A 20,160-nucleotide genomic window follows, 5' to 3' on the forward strand; every position below is an offset into this window, starting at 1 on the left:
TTGTTAAACTAGCCGTCTTTAAAGACCAGCACTTCATCCATTGTATTAATAATATTAATTTAGTCAATGTCAACCAAAGATTACGAAAGTTTTATACCATGAAAAAATTTATATTTTTTACAATTCAGATAATATAAGAAAATAAATAAATAAAGTATATAATAAATCAAGAAAACTTCATATTTTTCAAACCTTAGAACTTTAAATTAAATGATAACAGAGCAAAAACATTTCCGTGTCAGATTAAACTCTTAATTTAACTCTTACTTTATTTATAAAAAAGTATATTATGAAATAAAAAAAGATTTTGAGAAATTTCTTTTCTCATAAAAAAAGAAATTCGCTGGTGTGATTTTGTTTGTACTATTCAAGTATTAGAGTAAACTCAAAATTATCCTTTCAAACGAATTAAAGTAAATTATTATTTTGTATGTATTATTATTTTATTTCCAATTTGTGAAATAATTCCAATTTTTGTCTCAATTTATAATAAATAAAAGAGACAGAAGACTGGATAAATAAAAAAGACAGAAAAAAAATTTAAATAAAACTTTCAAACTAGTAATTATTTTATTTAAATCTAAGTTTATTTTTCTCCATATTAATTAAACATTTTATTAAAAATAACTGATGTACGAAACAGAACAGATATCTTGCGATTTTGTAACTAAACATTTTTGTTTAAAGATTTTCTTTGCAATAACACATCCCACTTTTTTACCATCAATTTTTTTAACGAGTTATAGCAGGTGTGGAACCAAGCAGTGTTGATTCGAAAACGATTGTTTGGAAGTTTCTAAATATACTACTGATCGATCGTTATAACATTACTTTCAAAAGTAAACCAGCTGTCTAATTTCAAAGCAATGATTGGTTAGAAAATGTTTCCGGTTTGGAGAAAGTTACAGTTACTTTTTCTTTGCAGCAAATAATATTATTTTCTATTTTTTCCTCACACTTTCTTCAAGCTTTTCTTTTCTTTTCTTTTACTCTCGACTGGATGTATTTAGAATTCTTTTTGGAATAGGAATTCACGCTATAAAATTTAGCAAAGTTTTCACGTATATTTACGCTTTTAATTGAATAGTGGCGTGAACGAATAACATCAGTAGCATTTAGATTTTTTTAAAATTTAGATGAAAAACAGTACTCTTGTATATTATCGGGAATATTTTTTATGACTAAAAGACTTTTGATTCTAAAATAAGCCTTTTCACTATAGATAAATGCTAGAACAATGGAAAAAATAACTCGGGTGAAAACTCATCAACATGTACTGTCATTTCTTAATAGTAAATTCTACCACCATAAACGCATTAGTAATAATTATTAATGTTAACGGCATCGGTCCAGTATCAAATGAATCACTATGGCCTTTTGGCAGATTATGAGCTTATCGGGAATATTTTTTATGACTAAAAGACTTTTGATTCTAAAATAAGCCTTTTCACTACAGATAAATGCTAGAACAATGGAAAAAATAACTCGGGTGAAAACTTATCAACATGTACTGTCATTTCGTAATAGTAAATTCTACCACCATAAACGCATTAGTAATAATTATTAATGTTAACGGCATCGGTCCATTATCAAATGAATCACTATGGCCTTTTGGCTTATGAGCTTCAGAAGTGGAGGATTTTGAGTTTGATTTTTATTTCCACACAACAGCAATGGTATATATGAATCTGGAGAAAGTTTAGAGCAGATTTCTAGTTCAATCATTCTACTTATCTTATTACAATTTAGAGTTTTGAATTTCGTTTTAAGTATTCTCATATATTTTCAAAACCGACTTTTAAACTGAATTATCGTGTTCACGTGATATACAACAAATGCTCAGGAGAAGTGAAATTATTGCACATTTTGAAAGAATGAAAAAAGATGTGACATCACATTAGAGTGTAAGATAATGTATAATACGATCATAATTGAGGGGAGTTAAATTTTTCATTTGACTGTGAACATGATGCGATTTCTTTGTACATAAATGCAAATTGAAATAAAATGACAAACTCAAGGATGTCCATAAAACAAAGAAGCAATTAAGCACGTGATAAAAGAAAGCATAGGACCATTAACGTCTTAACCGTCATGCCTATAAATTGTCGAATTATTGCATCTTAAACTTGTAGACTAAAATTAAATTAAAGATATTATAATTCAGTGCCAAATTTACATATAATCTAAAAACTTCAAGTTTTCTTAAGTTTTGTCGTTGTTGTTATTCAATCAGTAGTGCATTCCTAAAATGGAAATGTGATTTAATTAGACAGAAGTGAATACAAAATAATTGAAGATTTAAAATATATAAACAAGTTGATTATAATAACATCAATCTCGTACATTTTTGAAATAATATTAATCCTAAATCAAATTGTTTAATTACGTCTCTACAAAAATTATATAAATCCATATAAATTCTCGTAAGGATGTATTATAAATATCTGACAATTTTAATTTCCTAGATTAAAATCAATGTAATCAAAGCTGAGATTTGTTTTAATTAAAATATATTTATCGAATATCTTTAATTGTCACGCATTATTATGTAAATAATATTATTAAACAATTTTTAGCTTTTTCAAAATTGAATTTCAAAAGAATACAAATCGCTATAATGTAAATATGAAATACTACATTAAGTCAAGTCTTACTAAATTATGTCTTTTCTCACCAGATACTAACAATTTATTCTCAAAAAAACTTAAATACCTATCATTCTTTTTAACTCAAAATGTATTGAACTGCTCCAGAAAATAAATTACTTTATAAATTAATACAGCAGATTGTCACATAAATTAATTAAAGGATTGAGACATACTAAAAGCAAATTGTAGACAAACTTTATAAATGGTCACGTTTACGTTGAAATTAAATAAACAGAGATAGATGTTTTGGAAAAACTATACTTTTCTCTTTTTTTTTTCCACCTCAGTACCCAGGGTGGTTGGATCCCGCCACCCTGGAGGGTACACAAATAGGTGGGGGATCTCACTCCTCCCATCGATGACGGGACGTACTTCTTTCGGGGAGGGTTGTACCGTGGCCCTTAGGACTCAACCACACTTCCCGCCAGTGTTGCTGTTGCGGCGGTCCGGTCATTCAGTTTTATGGTTTTAATCCGTGTGCCTTCGTGGGGGGTCGGAGAGTCAGATGGCTGGCTGACTTTCCACCTCAGTACACCCTTAAAATCGTCCATATTCGTTGTCGTTTGAATTGGTAAATACTGAAAAATATATTGAAAAATAAGGAGGGATATACATCAAAAAGACTGCATCACCATATTAATTACTCAAATATAATATGTTTGGTGAGAAAATGGATTTTAATGTAAATACAAAAATTAAGCTAACCTATGAAAAAGGTTTCATTGAAATAATTAATGATCAATTGTAATTGAAGAAAAGTATAAAAATTATTCTGAAGCTGTATATCAGGAAAGAAGCTTATCTTTGAACTCCGCAAAGTAACTGCACAATGTTTCGTGTTTTAGTCCAGGATAATTCATTTTTCATTATATTGTTTCACCAAGTTTCAAAGTTTGAGATGGGTTGGTTAGAGTAAAAAGATTTGGTAAATGACCAGCTTGAATGACATGAATTGAATCGAGTGGTAGAAAAGGGAGAAGAATATGTCCAGTATCTTTTAATTTTTATGTGAAACAATTTGACGTATAAGAGAAATAGCCTCTTTCTGGTTTCAAAATTGATTTTCTGTCTATTCCATGGTGCTAGTTGAGGAAACAAATGTGGATTTAGAAAGGATTTGTATATATATATATGCTAGGTTAAAACGATTGAATCATTGTCTGATTCTTCATGCGAATGACAATTAGATTTCTCAAGGATTCTCTTGAAGAAGAAGTTTCTTGGGACTGGATATTCCAGGAAAGACCCTAAAGATGTAAATTGTACCTTCTTATCTAAAGCATGAGAGATCTCTTTACATTTATGGATTACGAATGTTTTATTCCACTATAGTTGGATAAAGTGGAGTTCTAATTCTTTATACTATTGGGCTTACTATTGAAATTGAATTGAATTGTTTTCAGGCGGATTAAATGTCGTTCCACATCTTTACGTTTTTGTATTTGATAGACCATGCAGGCCGCGGTGGCCTGGTGGTAAGGTCTCAGCTTCGGAACCGAAGGGTTTCAGGTTCGAGACCCGATTCCACCGAAGAAACGTCGTGTAAGGGGGTCAGTTGCACGTTAAATCCGTCTTGACCAAACGTCCTCCCGCTGGTGTGGTGTGGAGAGGGGGGGTGCCAGCTCAGGTGTCGTTCTCGTCATCTGACTGCGGTTCAAAATTACGAGGTCCGTCCCAAAATAGCCCAAGTGTTGCTTCAAACGAGACGTTAATATAATTAAACCAAACTTGATAGACCATGCTTTCCGCAACATTTAACTGTAATTGAAAGTCGTTGTTTTTTCCGTTCAATTTGCAGAATCATTGTTGAGTATGTTTACATTTTGAAAAGCTCAGTAGGCAAAGTCAAGTCATTCTACAAAGTTGAATCCATCTGTAGAAGTGCCGACCTTGTTTGCATGCTAGAAATGAAGGAATTAAACAGATGAATAATTTATTTCCTCTATTTTTATTCAAATGCATTAATAAGAATAAAATGATTTTTTTTCTGATGAAATTCTAGTGAAACTGTGTTCTATACACATTTGTATTTATCTACGTATGTAACCATTTTGATATCCATTTTGTGTCTTATGGGAATAAGTGGATTGGGATATTATGAATAAGTATCCCAAGTGCAGATGTATATAAGGGCGCTGCTCATTTGTGTCTTATGGGAATAAGTGGATTGGAATATTATGAATAAGTACCCAAGTGCAGATGTATATAAGGGCGCTGCTCATTTGTGTCTTATGGGAATAAGTGGATTGGAATATTATGAATAATTATCCCAAGTGCAGATGTATATAAGGGCGCTGCTCATTTGTGTCTTATGGGAATAAGTGGATTGGGATATTATAAATAAGTATCCCAAGTGCAGATGTATATAAGGGCGCTGCTCATTTGTGTCTTATGGGAATAAGTGGATTGGGATATTATAAATAAGTATCCCAAGTGCAGATGTATATAAGGGCTCTGCTCATTTGTGTCTTATGGGAATAAGTGGATTGGGATATTATAAATAAGTATCCCAAGTGCAGATGTATATAAGGGCGCTGCTCATTTGTGTCTTATGGGAATAAGTGGATTGGGATATTATAAATAAGTATCCCAAGTGCAGATGTATATAAGGGCGCTGCTTATTTGTGTCTTATGGGAATAAGTGGATTGGGATATTATGAATACGTATCCCAAGTGCAGATGTATATAAGGGCGCTGCTCATTTGTGTCTTATGGGAATAAGTGGATTGGGATATTATAAATAAGTATCCCAAGTGCAGATGTATATAAGGGCGCTGCTTATTTGTGATGTCACTTGTTTTGGCTTCATTGTTCTATAATGATAATCAAAGCTTTTGTGGTAATGAAATTAGATCAACTTCAATTGGTTTTGAAACTATATTCTTTTACTTTCAGAGTTAAAAAATAAATCTTATTGATATAATTCAATATTATTTCACTAAATATTATTTTTTATAAATTTGAAAATGCAATTCTTGAATAGTATTATTTTTATGTTCTTACTAGGAGTGGATGGATGATTATCTCAGTTGGAATCCAGCAGAATTTGGGAATCTAACAAAAATTCGAATTCCGTGCGAGAAGATATGGCTTCCTGACATTGTATTGTACAATAAGTAAGTTAGAAGTTTTTGTTTTAATTTCCATAACCAATATTAAATTTCTAAATAAGTATCAAATATTTGACTTAAAATTTTCATAAAGTATACTAAGAACATTTAAAAGTCATAAACTTTAAGTATGAAGCCTTTTGACTGTGTTATTTCTGCTGAACTCTTTTCAACGTGAATTAGAAATCTTGAGTACGATGCCTTTAACTATAAGCAAACTCTTTACGAGAAATTTAGAATTGTTGATAATAACTATTTGTTAAACTATAATAACTATTTTTTATTTATTGTTAAAATGATTTTCACTTACTTCTGCCGAAAGATCTTTGGCCGTTAATTGTATTCAAATACTCTCATTCAAATGTTCATTTATTCATTCGTACTTAGGAAGAATTTTGCAGAAATAGTCGTTAGCTAAACACAAATATAAATAGAAAGTTAACATAAAATTGTTAACATTTAGAAGTCTATCTCAAAGAAATATAGATAGTATTTTATTGCAAAACTATTTCTGGATTTTACGAGAAAGCGGTAGAAATTTAGATAGGCGATGAAGATAAAAGGCAGCTAGTGAAATGTTTTGATTTAACAATCAGCAGTTTGCTGAAGCCATTAGTGTACATTTAATTATTTCTTTACAGCGTTATTATGCATAATATATCTCTACAAATTTGTTTCTCCTCTACATCATCTTTTTCGTGCTTATTTACATATATTCCGTTCCTAATTTTGAGATTTTGAAGAAGTTTCCATCATTTCCATCTATTTCTGAGAATAAATCTGAGAATTTATAATTAGGTCGATTCCTATAGGAAGACTGCTTATTGCAGTGGTTCTCCTGACACGCCTTTTTGATTGCAATTTCTGCAAATCTTCACCGATCATGGTCTTTAGAAAACAAAATCACCCTTCGTTCAAAAGTTATATATATATATTTGCTTTGCCCATGTTATCTTATGAACAAACACTGCAGTTATTTCGTTTGGATTTCATCTGCCTTCGAATATATTGTTGAAAATGTAAAACTCTGAGACGAGTTCGTAAATGGGTCATCTAGCTCAAAGGGGTTGTAAATATTGGGGTGGGGGGTTAAATTTTGGTTTCGCTATAACTTCCTTATTATTGAAGATAGAAAAATAAATTCAATTAGCCAAATGAACACATCATTAAGACTAACAACTTCTGCATTTGAATTTTTTATAGCTATAATATTTTAGAAGTTAAGGGCTGAAAATTGATTTTAACGGCCTAATATTGATTGTTTCCAACAATAACAATTTATGTTGTCAGATATTAACTTAAATGTGAAGGAATCTACCTTTACTTTTTAGTTTGACAAAAGGATTTTTTTTCCATTCTTTTCAAAAATAATTTGTCATGGAAAAATGAAAAGAAAAAAAAATCACCTCCATCTTCTTCTTTGGGAAATAACTAGTAGTTCACTTCTTTATAGTCAAGAGCGCGAAAAAAGTATCGCAGTGGAAACTACTTTACAGCACTTAAAATATTCTTAAGAAGAAAAGCAAACAAAACTTCGCTATCTTAGAGTGAACATGTTTCTTAGAAACTTTGTAACTTATGAGAGCAATCGATTACCATTAACTCTACAATGCATTTTGTAACTATTTCGTAACGATAACTTTTTTTTGTTGGCAGCATATAGAACAAAAATTCGACTGGAAAACTTTTTTAATATTAATAAATGTTTCCTTTGCATTTTTTCATTATAAAATAATGCAAAAAACTTTGATAACACTTGATAATTCAAGTATTAATAGGGAGATATATTAAGTATTAATCTATAGGGAGAAGTATTAATCTATAATATGTGAAATATTGATCTATAGGGAGAAGTATTAATCTATAGGGAGAAGTATTAATCTATAGGGAGAAGTATTAATCTATAGGGAGAAGTATTAATCTACAATCTGTTAAGTTTTTATCTATAGGGAGAAGTATTAATCTATAATCTGTTATCTATAGGGAGAAGTATTAATCTATAATCTGTTAAGTTTTTATCTTTAGGGATAAGTATTAATCTATAATCTGTTAAGTTTTTATCTTTAGGGATAAGTATTAATCTATAGGGATATGTATTAATCTATAATCTGTTAAGTTTTTATCTTTAGGGATAAGTATTAATCTATAGGGAGAAGTATTAATCTATAATCTAATATCTCCCTATGGATAAATACTTAATAGATTATAGATTAATACTTCTCCTTATAGATTAATACTTAATAATCTATAATCTATTAAGTATTTATCCATAGGGAGAAGTATTAATCTATAGTCTGTTAAGTATTAATCTATAGAGAGAAGTATTAATCTATAATCTATTAAAGAATTAATCTATAGGGAAAAGTATTAATCTATAATATATTAAAGTATTAACCAATAGGAAGATGTATTAATCTATAATCTATTAAGTATTTAGCTATAGAGAGAAGTATTAATCTATAATCTGTTAAGTATTAATCTATAGGGAGAAGTATTAATCTATAGGGAGAAGTATTAATCTATAATGTATTAAGTATTAATCTATACGGAGAAGTAATAATTTATAATCCTTATTGATGTCTCGATTCCTTGAAGAATTATTTAAAAAATACTCTTTTCCACTGTGCTTGATTCCAAATTTTAAAGATAAAAACATGTAGAAAAACTAGAGCAGGTGGTTTTCTTGTTATCATAGCATTTGTAATCACAATTTGTGCAAAATTGAAATTCCGAATATGTTAAAATGATAATTTTTGTTTAACTAAAATCTTGTATATGCATTCGATATACAATAAGATAGCCTGTGCATGTATAACAAAATAAATATATGTGACTTTCTTGAAATATACGAATGATACAAAAAAAAAATGACAAAGCAGCGCAGTATACATTTTAAGAACTGCCTGATATTTTTTATGATAAGAATGATCAATTAGTTCTTATAATCATTTAGATAATAGATTAATATAGAAAGACATCGATATTGTTACGAATCCTTGATGCGGCTTCCCAGCATAGTTAGTTCCATAGGAGGTCCCAGCGCTTGGCGACAAACTTGGCGACCATTTGGCGACTTAGAGACGAGTTTAGCGACTTTGGTGCCAAAATAGATTATACTCGAAACATCGAGAATTTTCCCGATCCGTCCTGTAGGAATGGAGATACGCCTCGAACGTTCCTGATTGGTTGAGAGGCTTCTAGCCCCGTCTCCTGAGACCTATAAAAGGAAGCAGCCGCAGCTGCCGGGCAGTCGCGAACCAGCGGAGTCGAAGAGTAGTCGGAAGCGAAAGAGTAGTAGTCGTGAACCGTACCGGTGGTGAATTGAGTAGTCGTGAACCAAGAGTAGTCGGAATCGACGGTAAAGAACTGGCCTTCCAGAGATAAGCGGAGCAGTGACGGAGTGAAGCTAGTGCTGAACTAAGTTGTACGCTACTGTCTGTTTGTCTTGTTATATGCTGCTGTGTATGTGCTGTTGTTGCTGCACGTCTCGGCTGAAGATAATCGTCTTCTGTGCTTTATATAGTTGTTGTCTTTGTGCTGTCCTGTGTGTCTTCGTGTAAATAAACGTCGCTGTTTTATTTTCTACTGCCGCCTGGTGATTGAGCGTTCTTCACACCATATAACCCCCACTATCCAAACGAACCCCGGAAAATTTCACAACAATATACTCGAATGTGATAAGTCTAAAGTGGAGAATGTAAATTTATTGGAAATATTTCGAATAGTAATATTTGGAGAATTTGAATTTGCTTGAATCTCTTCCAGAATTCGAAATTTCAATCTAGAACCGATTTCAAATTTCAAGCAGCAACATTTGAAAAGTGGGCTAAAGTAACCTAAGAGCAATCATTTCAGAGGGTCGATACAGCATTTAATGCAGGACACCATAGAGAGAAAATGGCTGTAGAAAATAATATTAAAAACTGGTAAAACAGCACAGTATGAATTTTAAGAATTGCTTGGTATGTGTTTTTTTCTCCTGGTATGAATGCTTAATCAGTTAAAATGAGTTCTTAGAATCATTTAGATATTAAATTGAAATAGATAGACAGGGGTATACTCGAATATGGTCTGCATAAAATGGGTACCACTTAATGATTCGAAACATTTCCAATGGTAGATGTGTGTTGAAGTTGAATTTCTTTGAATCTGTTCCAGCATTCGAAATTAGAATTCTGGAACCGATTCGAAACTTTAAGTAACATCAATTGAAAGGTAGTCAAATTATATAAGACGAAAAACAGCTATATAGGGTCGATACGGCATTTAATACTTGTCATCATAGAAATAAAATGGTTGAAGAGAATCTTGACTGATATTGAGTTTAGAACAATATTTTTCATGTAAACTGCATTAGATAACTCGCATTTATCAGATTGTTAATGTTTAGAGGCTGGAATACTATCTGAAAATTGCGACATGCGCAATACTTTATACATAGTAAGAAAATTGTTCATTGAAATTTATTGGGCAAATATTTGTATCTTGGACTACCAAATATGGTGTAGTAACTTTTTGGTAGTAGATCTCGCTAAAAGTAATGACTTTTTAAAGTTTTAATTAGATTTTTAATTAAAAATTAATCAAACTGTTAATATTTCTTCTGAACAACTTAAGCGTTACATTATTTCACAAAATTCATCTTTATCACTCAAAAGTAAAAAATAGTTTTTCAGAAATATAAATTTTATTTCCATAAAAAAAAAATTCTAATTTAATAATATTTGACGTCAATTCTTTTTATTGCTTCAGTTACCGGATTATTATTCAAGCACGTTGTCATAGTTATTAATCCATTTTTTGTGCATTTTATCACTGCCATATAACTAAGAGAAACTTTTAAAAATAAAAAAATGGCTTAAGATATTATCATACTACGATTCCTCTATCTAGAGATTTGAATCTGTTTTTTTTTTAATTTTAACTTTATTTCTTTTTTATTTTGTATTATTGTCTTCACAACTCATTCAATAGAAATTCCATTTCAGTACTGCCTCAAGAATCATAAATGCTAATTTTTTTTTCTTCTAAGGAATCGCTCAACTATTACTTATTGCCTTCTTTATAGCTTAAACTTTCAAGAAAAAGACAATGTTTTTGCATAAAATGAAAACCTTGTTCATCTCTTGGTGAAGGCTTAACTTGCTGACTAAGACTGTATTATTAATATTTTGCTAACAGCGAGCACTGTACAGCGATTAAAGGAATTGCAGCAACTATAAAAAAATCGGCTTCTTCTTCTCGTACAAAAAAAAAATGGCTGAGGCAAGAGCGTCCTGCAAGGAATACAAGATGACGTCATAAAATCCAAAAAGCACGCGGACAAATGTTGCAGATCCTGGCAATAAAACACTGCATGACCTCCTTGATGTTGGGGATGAACGTGCTTTATGGGTTTTAATTTTCTTTGCATGCACGTCTGCAAGTTTCCGTCTAAGAAGGCAGGAACTCTTTTTGTTGTGTTTTTATTGAGATTGCACATCGCAGAGCTACAAACTTGAGTGTATTCGTACTAAAAGTGCTATGCAACTTACTGGCTCAGATCCTTCAAATAAGGAATTTATAAGTTACAATTTTGGTGAATTTTATTGTGAAATGGGAGACTTTATTAAAGTCTATATTTTGGCTAATGTTTCTTTTTTTTTCAGTCAAAAAGAATCCATAATTTTAATTCTTATTTATTTTTTTCTCGTTTTTGTATTTCTCCATTCAAGCATTTTTCACATTTTAATTTATTAGTTAGATAATTACTTTTAAAAAATGGAAAGTTTTTATAGAATATGGTAGAAATGCGAAAATATTTTTTTGATGAAGAGAAAATCATAGCAAAATTTGTGAAAGGCGTGTAATGCTGACATAAATCTAAAATATAAGAATGAATTTTTGTTTGTTCGTATTTTATGCGCTGCCGTACCGTTCATCAGATTGCTATAAAACTTTGCCAAGTTACTGCTTTGAACTCAGAAAATTCCTGTTTTTCACATGTTCAGTTGTATGTTGGAGGCTCACGAACTGGAAAACCACGAAATTTACTTGTTTTTGCTGAATACGGAAAAACAAAGAAATATTGCCGCATTGAAAAGAGTCAGTGGACTCTCCATGGCCGAATAGTCATAGCACTGTTCTCATAATTAAGGGATTGTAAGTTCGAATCCCGCTAGAGACAATGCGATTCACAGTTTGTGTAAATATCTAATTCCTTGATTTTATGTTTCTCTTCATTTCATGTTCCAAAAGATTCTGGATCTTTCTTTAGTTTATCAGACAAGTGTTCTGGACTTTTCTTACTGTCTCCACAAAAGTATTCTGGAACTTTCCCTGCTAGTATAAAAGCAGAAGATCTGTCAGTCACTGTGTTCTGAGTTCAGAGTTGAGTTAATTAATTAGTTTAGCTCTACTTCTTGTGTGTGTCATTGAGTTCCACTCTAGAGTACCTACGTGACAATATTGTCTACCCTAAAATATACTTGAATAATAAAAAAATAGAATAAATATTATGTATACTTCTTCTTTATATAACATTCAATTTCAATGAATGTATTCATTGTCAACGAAAAAATAAATATCATTCTTTCTATCATTCCTATTTAAACAAAATAGTTATTTTAAATTACAAACGATATTTCCAAAATTATTTCTTCTGCGGCAGCAATACACTGGATACCAGCTAGTACTCTATTATAAATTATAATTTTTATCCATTTTATAAGCCTTATAATTCATAATCACTACAAACCATATCAACAGAGTAGTAATATCAGTCTATATCATTCCGCTTTTTAGTCATCCATATTCGTCTGATAAATTTCTTAAAATAGACTCGTCTGTTCTATTTTAATTCCCAATTCTTATGTCATTCCCACCAACTTGTTCGACCCAAAATATACTAGTAAACCATCGGCAGTGGTCTCGCGGAAATTTTCTTATATACTTTCCAATAAATTTTTATTCGCTCTCTCGTCTTATAAAATTGTGGACCTTGGGTAAGCTGCGAATATCTTGCATGGCCATTACGTTTAAAACTCAACACCTCATGACACCTTCTTTTTAGAGCTCATGTAACCTCTTTCCTTTTTCGTATATAGATAAAATCCCACAAATCTGATTAGACTGTAATTTTCTGATAAAAATGTAAAACCCATTGACGTGGGATTTTCGAGAACCATTTCACGAAATTGCTCTTCTTCGAAGTATCCTCAAATACAAAAGAAATACTAGGTACGGAAAGCTTATTTAAGTTCGTAAACTTATTTTGTGCTTGGACTTAATTAAATACAACTATAAATAGTGTTTACAAAAGCGCAATTTTATTTTGAAGTTTTTCCGCCAAAGATTATTTGTTTGAAAATGAATGCCTACAACTGCAGATCAATAACGGAAGGTGTTTTAATTATTTATTTGTAATTTTAAAAACTATTTTAGGTCTGTGAAATTATATTGTTTCACATAGTCTGTTTAAAGGTTTTTTTTATTGAATTTGATTTGTTTTAATGCTTGCAAAGTTATTATTTTGTAAAATATTTTTCCCATACTTCTCTAATATGTTAATGCGTTTTATACTGGATGGCCATAAAATAACTTTCCCTGCTTGGCGACGACATCTGCGGCTAAAATGAATGAACGAAATGAAACTACATTTCATATACAGAATATAATTCATTCCCACATATGTATATTATTTCATATGCATATGAGGTAGGCATGGGAAAATGAATTCCGCAGAAAAAAATAGCGCCAAAAGTTGTTGATAGAGGGAGTACAGTTATAAATGAATTCTTGAAACTCATAGAAAATAATCTTTCATTCATTAACATTAGGATCCCCTGGATGTCGTGCAACATTTTCAATACTCTGCCCTTCCCTGTATACAACGTATTGCATACGACGTTCTCCACTGCTGCTTGTAAACTGTCAGTTTCGATGTTCATAACAGCCCCTCTTTTGTTCTGATCAAGAGATGCAGGTTTGCTTAAGATCAGCCACGGTATTACACTGTATAATGTAGAACAGTTTTACCAGTAAAGCATGCTGAGGTAAGGTAGAGCACATATTAAGCACACATCAACAGTCAAGTCAAGAACACATCAATTGTCAAAAGCGAGCTGCTAACAAATCGTTTGCTCTTCCCTTTTCACGAGGAATCTATGGCGCTGCAGTCATGCACGCACTAGGAATTTTGCATAATATATCTCAATATGCAAATTTCATTGTTCGTACGTGACAGCAGCACCAATATTTGCCCTACAAGCAACTTTTAGTATTATTTATTTTTCTCTTCCTGTATTCATTTTCCCATTCTTTCATAATCTGTATATGAAATTAGGTTTCATTTCTCATTCGTTTTAGCTGTAGAAGCCTCAAAACAGGGGAGTTATTTTATGGCCACTCTGTATATATGTCCTTATCATAATACAATATTTTAATGTTTCTAGAATTTAAAGATCAGTTAATTATTTTGCTTTATTCAGGGGTTTTTTCAATGTGCGTATCATCATATCATAATAAATTTGAAAATTTATTGCTCGATTCCTTTGTCTTTCACGCATATGTTACTTTCATAATACAATCGGGACACGTTGGAGACCATGAATACCTTCCATGGCACTGGTGAACGATAGTTACAAAATATAGATATTCAGTGTCAATCTAGCATTTTTGCTGAATTTATCGCCAGAATATGTGTTTAGGAGGCATTTTTGTCCCGCCAATTGGAGCTAAATTGGACATGGAACAATAGCTGTAGTCAAACTAACAAGCCGAACTTCATATATTCAGTCATTTCACAAAAGAATCCATCACTATACTTTTTTACTTTCACCGAATTCTTAGTATTTTCAAATAACATTGTATCCGTGACATTAAATCTTAATCTTCAAAAACTATAAGTCGAAATTCTTCCAATCCATACCACTGTATACGTAGCTTTCATTCACAAGATCAAAAGCGTCTCACGACTTTCTTTATTTATCCGTTTAAGTTTATGATTTTACAGAAAATTCTATTTTCCTTGCTATAGCAAATATCTTGAAAAGAATTTTTTCCATATCAACAAAATCAGAGGAAAAAGTCCGGGATGCTTATGAGAGCAATATGATTCAAAACATCGCTAAATCCAATAACGGCGCTGACTTTAAAAGCTACTGAGTTCTAAATAGTAATCTTTGGAAAGTGCTTTTAGTTTTTGGCCCTAAATTCAATCTCTTTCAGCATTTCAAAGGCGAGTGCTTCCATCTTACTTCCAATTTAGTTCATATCATTCGCTTCGTTTAGCTTCATAAACTTTTGGACATTTTACAGGACTTACTCATATCAGACAATTTTCAGTCCTATTTGGAAGTTATTACGTCTTTTTGTCCTTTAGTTTTTGATGTGCCAAAAGTAGCGTGATTAATTTATTGGCACCATTTTCTTCTTTCACTAAGGAGTAGAAAAGTACTGCAGTGGTCTTTTTTTTTATTTGGAGGTGGGGGCGTTTTTGTTTATCCCATTTTAGATCGATCGCGAGTTCTTGGTATATCTCCTTGTTTTATATCTCCCTGAGTAAAAAAAATTAAAAAATCAAATAAAATAATGCAATTATGTTTGTCTGCCTGTCTTTGAATGCGATATTTCAAACCGCTTCAGCGTACTTGGGTGAAATATGGTATATGATCTTTTCACCAAATTTGGAGATTTTTGCCACATTTTGCACAAAATCCATGCAGAGGAAGTCTGTCTATCTACCCGTGTGCATGAGAACACGATAGTTAAAAAAAGTCAAAATTTAGATGAATAAAATTTGGTTGAAGGTTTTTATATCGGTTCAGTTCAGTTTTATTAAGGTCTGCTTTTAAAGCAATACGGGATATTTTGGAAAGGACCTCTTAATTTTGAACATTGGTCAGACGACGAGGACAACACCTGATCTGGCACCATCACCCTTCCAAACACACGAATGGAAGACGGTAGGCATCGATGTATTTAATGTGCACCAGACTTATTTACACGATGGTTCTTCGTTGGAATCGGGTCTTGAACCTGAAATCCTCCGATTCCGAAACCGAAACATCATCACTAGGCCACCACAGCCGTTTTTACAACGGAATTGCAGATCTTTATCGAACATTGTACTAAACCCATTAACTTGCTTATCACATGGTCAATCTAAACACGCATATCAAATTGCAGCAGCTCTAAATCACATCGCTTTATAAAAAATATTGGTATCGGTCTTATAATCAAAATTATTTATCCGAATATAAAGTCGTTATTTTAAATTTTCAAAAATAAAGACATCCAGAATCGGAATAAATGGTATTGCATTAGGTATAAGTAAAAAATAAATAACTACGTAAAAAAGTCAAATTTTTGTAAATATTTGAATTTTTTATTTAATATTCTTAATATTTGAATAGTTTTCTTTATAAAATTGTTTATATTTTTTTAAGTTTATTTCTGGGGGAGTTTTATTAATTTTTATATTTGAAATTGCATAGATTTTAATACTATTTTACATCTTTAGATGCTGTTTATTCAAATTTTACTTTTAGTTAGAATTTTCTTACAAAAACCTCACTTAAAATCTAACGCATATTTTTTTTTTCAAATTTTGTAAAATAATTTCTTAATATGATTTGCAGTTTCTGAGAATAACTAATCCATTCATTTAGAAAAAATTTATTATTGTTCTAAGTTTCAAAACGCGAAAAAAAAAATTAATTAAGAAGTTTTATGCTATATATCAGTCGAACGCCAATATTTAAAGAGCAGATAGAAATACAATTTATTTTTTAGTTCAGGAACAAAGTAAAATATTTCTTAATCTATATGCAACATTTTAAGCAAATCATTTGATAAGCCTCACTAAAGGATTTTTGTTTTATTTCACTCTTTAGCCAAAAAAGTCCTTTTTTTTTTCTTCTAATTTTTAAAACACTTTTGTCACTTTACTGGTATATTTTGATTTGGTAGATGTGTTGTCTATCTTTCATATATATTTTTTCCTCAATTCATAGATATTTTTTCCCTAAAAATGCAATTTCCATTTAGGCAAAATTTAAAAAGTATAACTATTTTAGATCGTTTATTTTTTTATTCCTTTCGAACGTAGTCGTATACCGTGGGCCCAACCGCCTTCCCCCATTGTGTAGTTTACTAAGATCCTTGAGGCTTTACAGCCTACTTCCCTGCTCTTTCGGAATGTTATATAAGTAGTTGCAAGAAGAATCAACAAAACAATGCAATATTATCTTTATAATACTGTATGATGTATACAGAATTATCTATTTATTTATTATTCTTTTTATTTATATGCTGTATAAAATATATATATAAGAAAGTAGGGGGAAAATATTTGTTTAACTTTCATTAGTTCATTATCTTATTCTCTTATCATATGAAGTTTCTTTCAACCGTATCATAAAAAGATACCATCATCATCATCATATGATATCATCATACTTAATATCATCGTCCTCACTGTATCATAAGTTTAATGGTCTAAGAAATATCATTCTTCTTGCGCCTCATTTTCTAAATACGGCGACGATACATTATATATTTGCAAGTGGTTATTCCGAACAATGTCTAAATTTCTACGCCACTTTGATCCGATAATTCAGAATCCTCGAATGATATCAGTTGAAATTATGCTTCAAATAATTTCTAGTTTCATTATAACAAGTAATATATAAAAAAAATGAAGTCAATTCCTACTTAGGTGAACAAAAAAAAATTTATTTTAGTTGATTTTTTATTAAATAATTACATTTAATATAAATGTGTTGAAAATAGATGTTGATAAAGACAATGATAATGTCAGTAATCTCAGAGCTTGGCGACATGGCGACGTATTTGGCGACCAAATAAAAATTACTGGCCAAATTTAATTAATTAATTAATATTTGAAAAAACTGTATTAACATCAAGTGTCATCCACTACAAGTTTAAAATAATGTATTTGAATTGAGTGGATGAATAAAGAGTATTTTATTAACGATTGAAAATTTGAACAAGATATATAAATATATATAGGGAGAGTGTGAACTAATAGTAGAAATTGAAAAAGAAAATGGTCTTCACTTTAGATGTTCAAATAACATCATTCCATCATCAATGGATCACCATAATTGATATTTTTAGTTACTCTAAATTTTTGTAACACCCTGTAATGTATACAAATAATTGAAATAAATTCCATGAGTTTCAAGGAATTGATATTTCCCTAAGGAAATGGTGTTGAAAAATTATGGTGGCAACTTCAGATTAAAAGCTCGGATTTCCAGCAAATTTCGAAAATTTTCTTTCAAAAACTCATTGTATCATTGAGATTTTTAAACCTATCTCCGATTAAAGGAAATCATGAGAATACTCCGCGGAATTATTGTAACTCTTTTTTAAGAAAAACTGTCTGAAAGAATGCTTTTTAATCATTTGAAAGTTCCAAAAAATATTATTCTTTTGAACTACCATTATTTAAATTATTATTATGTGGAAAATTCAGCTTGTTCTGTAAGTAAATTTATGCCGAAAATAATAATTTAAATATTCCATAATTACCTAGATAAATAACCATAAAGTTCCACAAAGCGTAGGTTTTTAAATCAAACAATTTCTTCTTTCTCACATCAAGAAACGTGTCTCCAAAAATTATCAAATTAAAAAATAGCTGTTGAACTTCTGTTTCAGAAAAGAATAATTTAACAAAAAGTTGAAGAATTAGATTTTATTTTTCCCATCATTCTGAATTTTTTAAGCGTAAAAAGGAAAATACATGCTCAATGCACAATTAGCTATACAACCAGAAAGTGAAAAAGATTTTTTTTTCCTTTGGGTAAAAGGAAACGTTAACTCAAAAGAGCCTTTCAAGAGTTTTAGATTTCAAGTGTTTCCTTCCTTTAGAATTTAATTAGAAGGCTTCTTTTCTTATAATTTGAAAGTGATACGAATAAAACACGTAAGACAATGACGTGAATATGAGTTATGAATTATTATCTTTCAGATATTTTTATTTATTGTTCTATATTCGAAAGAGTTAATTCGAGTTAATTTTCAAAAAAGTAAGAAAATATTTTTGATGATGAATACTTTTATCTAGGTATTAAATATTTATATTTTAATGTTATCAGCTTTTTGTGATGATACGCCGCCATTTGTGGCTGCAAAGTTGTCAAGTATATATTTTATACTAGCCGCCTTTGGCGACCAGCCGGTTCGCCAATCTTAATGCTCGTTAAAATTTTAATAATTAACAATTTTATGTAATTCCTACTTTAATAGCTTCTTCATTAAAAAAGCTGAATTATGAAACTGAATTTTCATTACTGAAAACAGAGTCACTGAGCATTTATTTAAACCTTATGGGTACTAAAGAATGTCTTTCTTAATTTATGTAATATCTCAAGAATATCTCAAGAATGACGACAAAATTTTTTCAGATTCATTTTGAGCAGGTATATTAATTAACAATGTTTAATTTTAAATGCATCAAACACTAAGAAAAAAAACAGAATCGTTTAAAATAATCGGTCGAAAACAGGTTAAAAAAAATTACTTAAAAAACGATGAACTTAAACTAACATAAATTCAATTTAATTACAAAAGCATACAATTAACCTAAAAATAATTTAAATCGAGTCCGCTTCCGTTGAAATGTAAACAATCAGAATACAATGCGCATGCGTGAGTTTTCAACGCCAGTTGCAACGCAAATGCGTGAATTTTTCTACGCCAGTTGGGGTAACGCTATGTAGATTAGACATTTTTAATTTCCTTTAATCTGTTTTATTTTAATTCAAAAGTACTTCAGAATGAATCTGAAAGATCGATTCATTAACAATGTTTCATTTTAAATGCATCAAACACTAAGAAAATAAAATGAATCGTTTAAAATAATCGGTCGAAAACAGGTTTAAAAAACTACTTAAAAAACGATGTACTTAAAACTATAAGCATATATAAAAATATATATATAACTAACATAAATACAATTTACTTACAAAAGCATGCAACTAAACTAAAATAGTTTAAATCATCCGTTGATAATGGTTGTCATGTCAACAATCAGAACACAATGCGCCTGCGTGAATTTTCTTTTCCAGTTCCGGTAACGCAAATGCGTGAATTTTTCTACGCCAGTTGGGGTAAAGCTATGCAGATTAGACATTTTAAATTTCCTTTCTTCTGTGTTATTTTAATTCAAAAGTACTTCAGAATGAATCTGAAGAATCGATTAATTAACAGTGTTTAATTTTAAATGCCTCAAACATTAAGAAAATAAACAGAATCGTTTGAAATAATCCGCCGAAAAATGTTAACCCTAGCCTCATTACTGTTGGGAGAAAAAAAAGCTGAAGTCTTACTCACTTGGTGGTGGGGAAAATGGACGATTTTTTTGGCTGGAAAGTTAGTTTTTAATTAAT

General features: G+C 30.6%; 1 protein-coding gene across 1 annotated transcript in view; it reads left to right on the forward strand.

Annotated features, from left to right (window-relative positions):
• Window positions 1-20,160, forward strand: part of LOC129966920 (neuronal acetylcholine receptor subunit alpha-10-like) — a 640,729-nt gene that overhangs the window by 519,461 nt on the left and 101,108 nt on the right. Inside the window, exon 4 of the mRNA XM_056081538.1 lies at window positions 5,658-5,767. Within this exon, the coding sequence (XP_055937513.1) occupies window positions 5,658-5,767 (110 nt within the window). The remainder of the gene's footprint in view (window positions 1-5,657; window positions 5,768-20,160) is intronic.

Source organism: Argiope bruennichi, chromosome 4 (assembly GCF_947563725.1).
Source record: "Argiope bruennichi chromosome 4, qqArgBrue1.1, whole genome shotgun sequence".
In the NCBI taxonomy this organism is placed as follows: domain Eukaryota; kingdom Metazoa; phylum Arthropoda; class Arachnida; order Araneae; family Araneidae; genus Argiope; species Argiope bruennichi.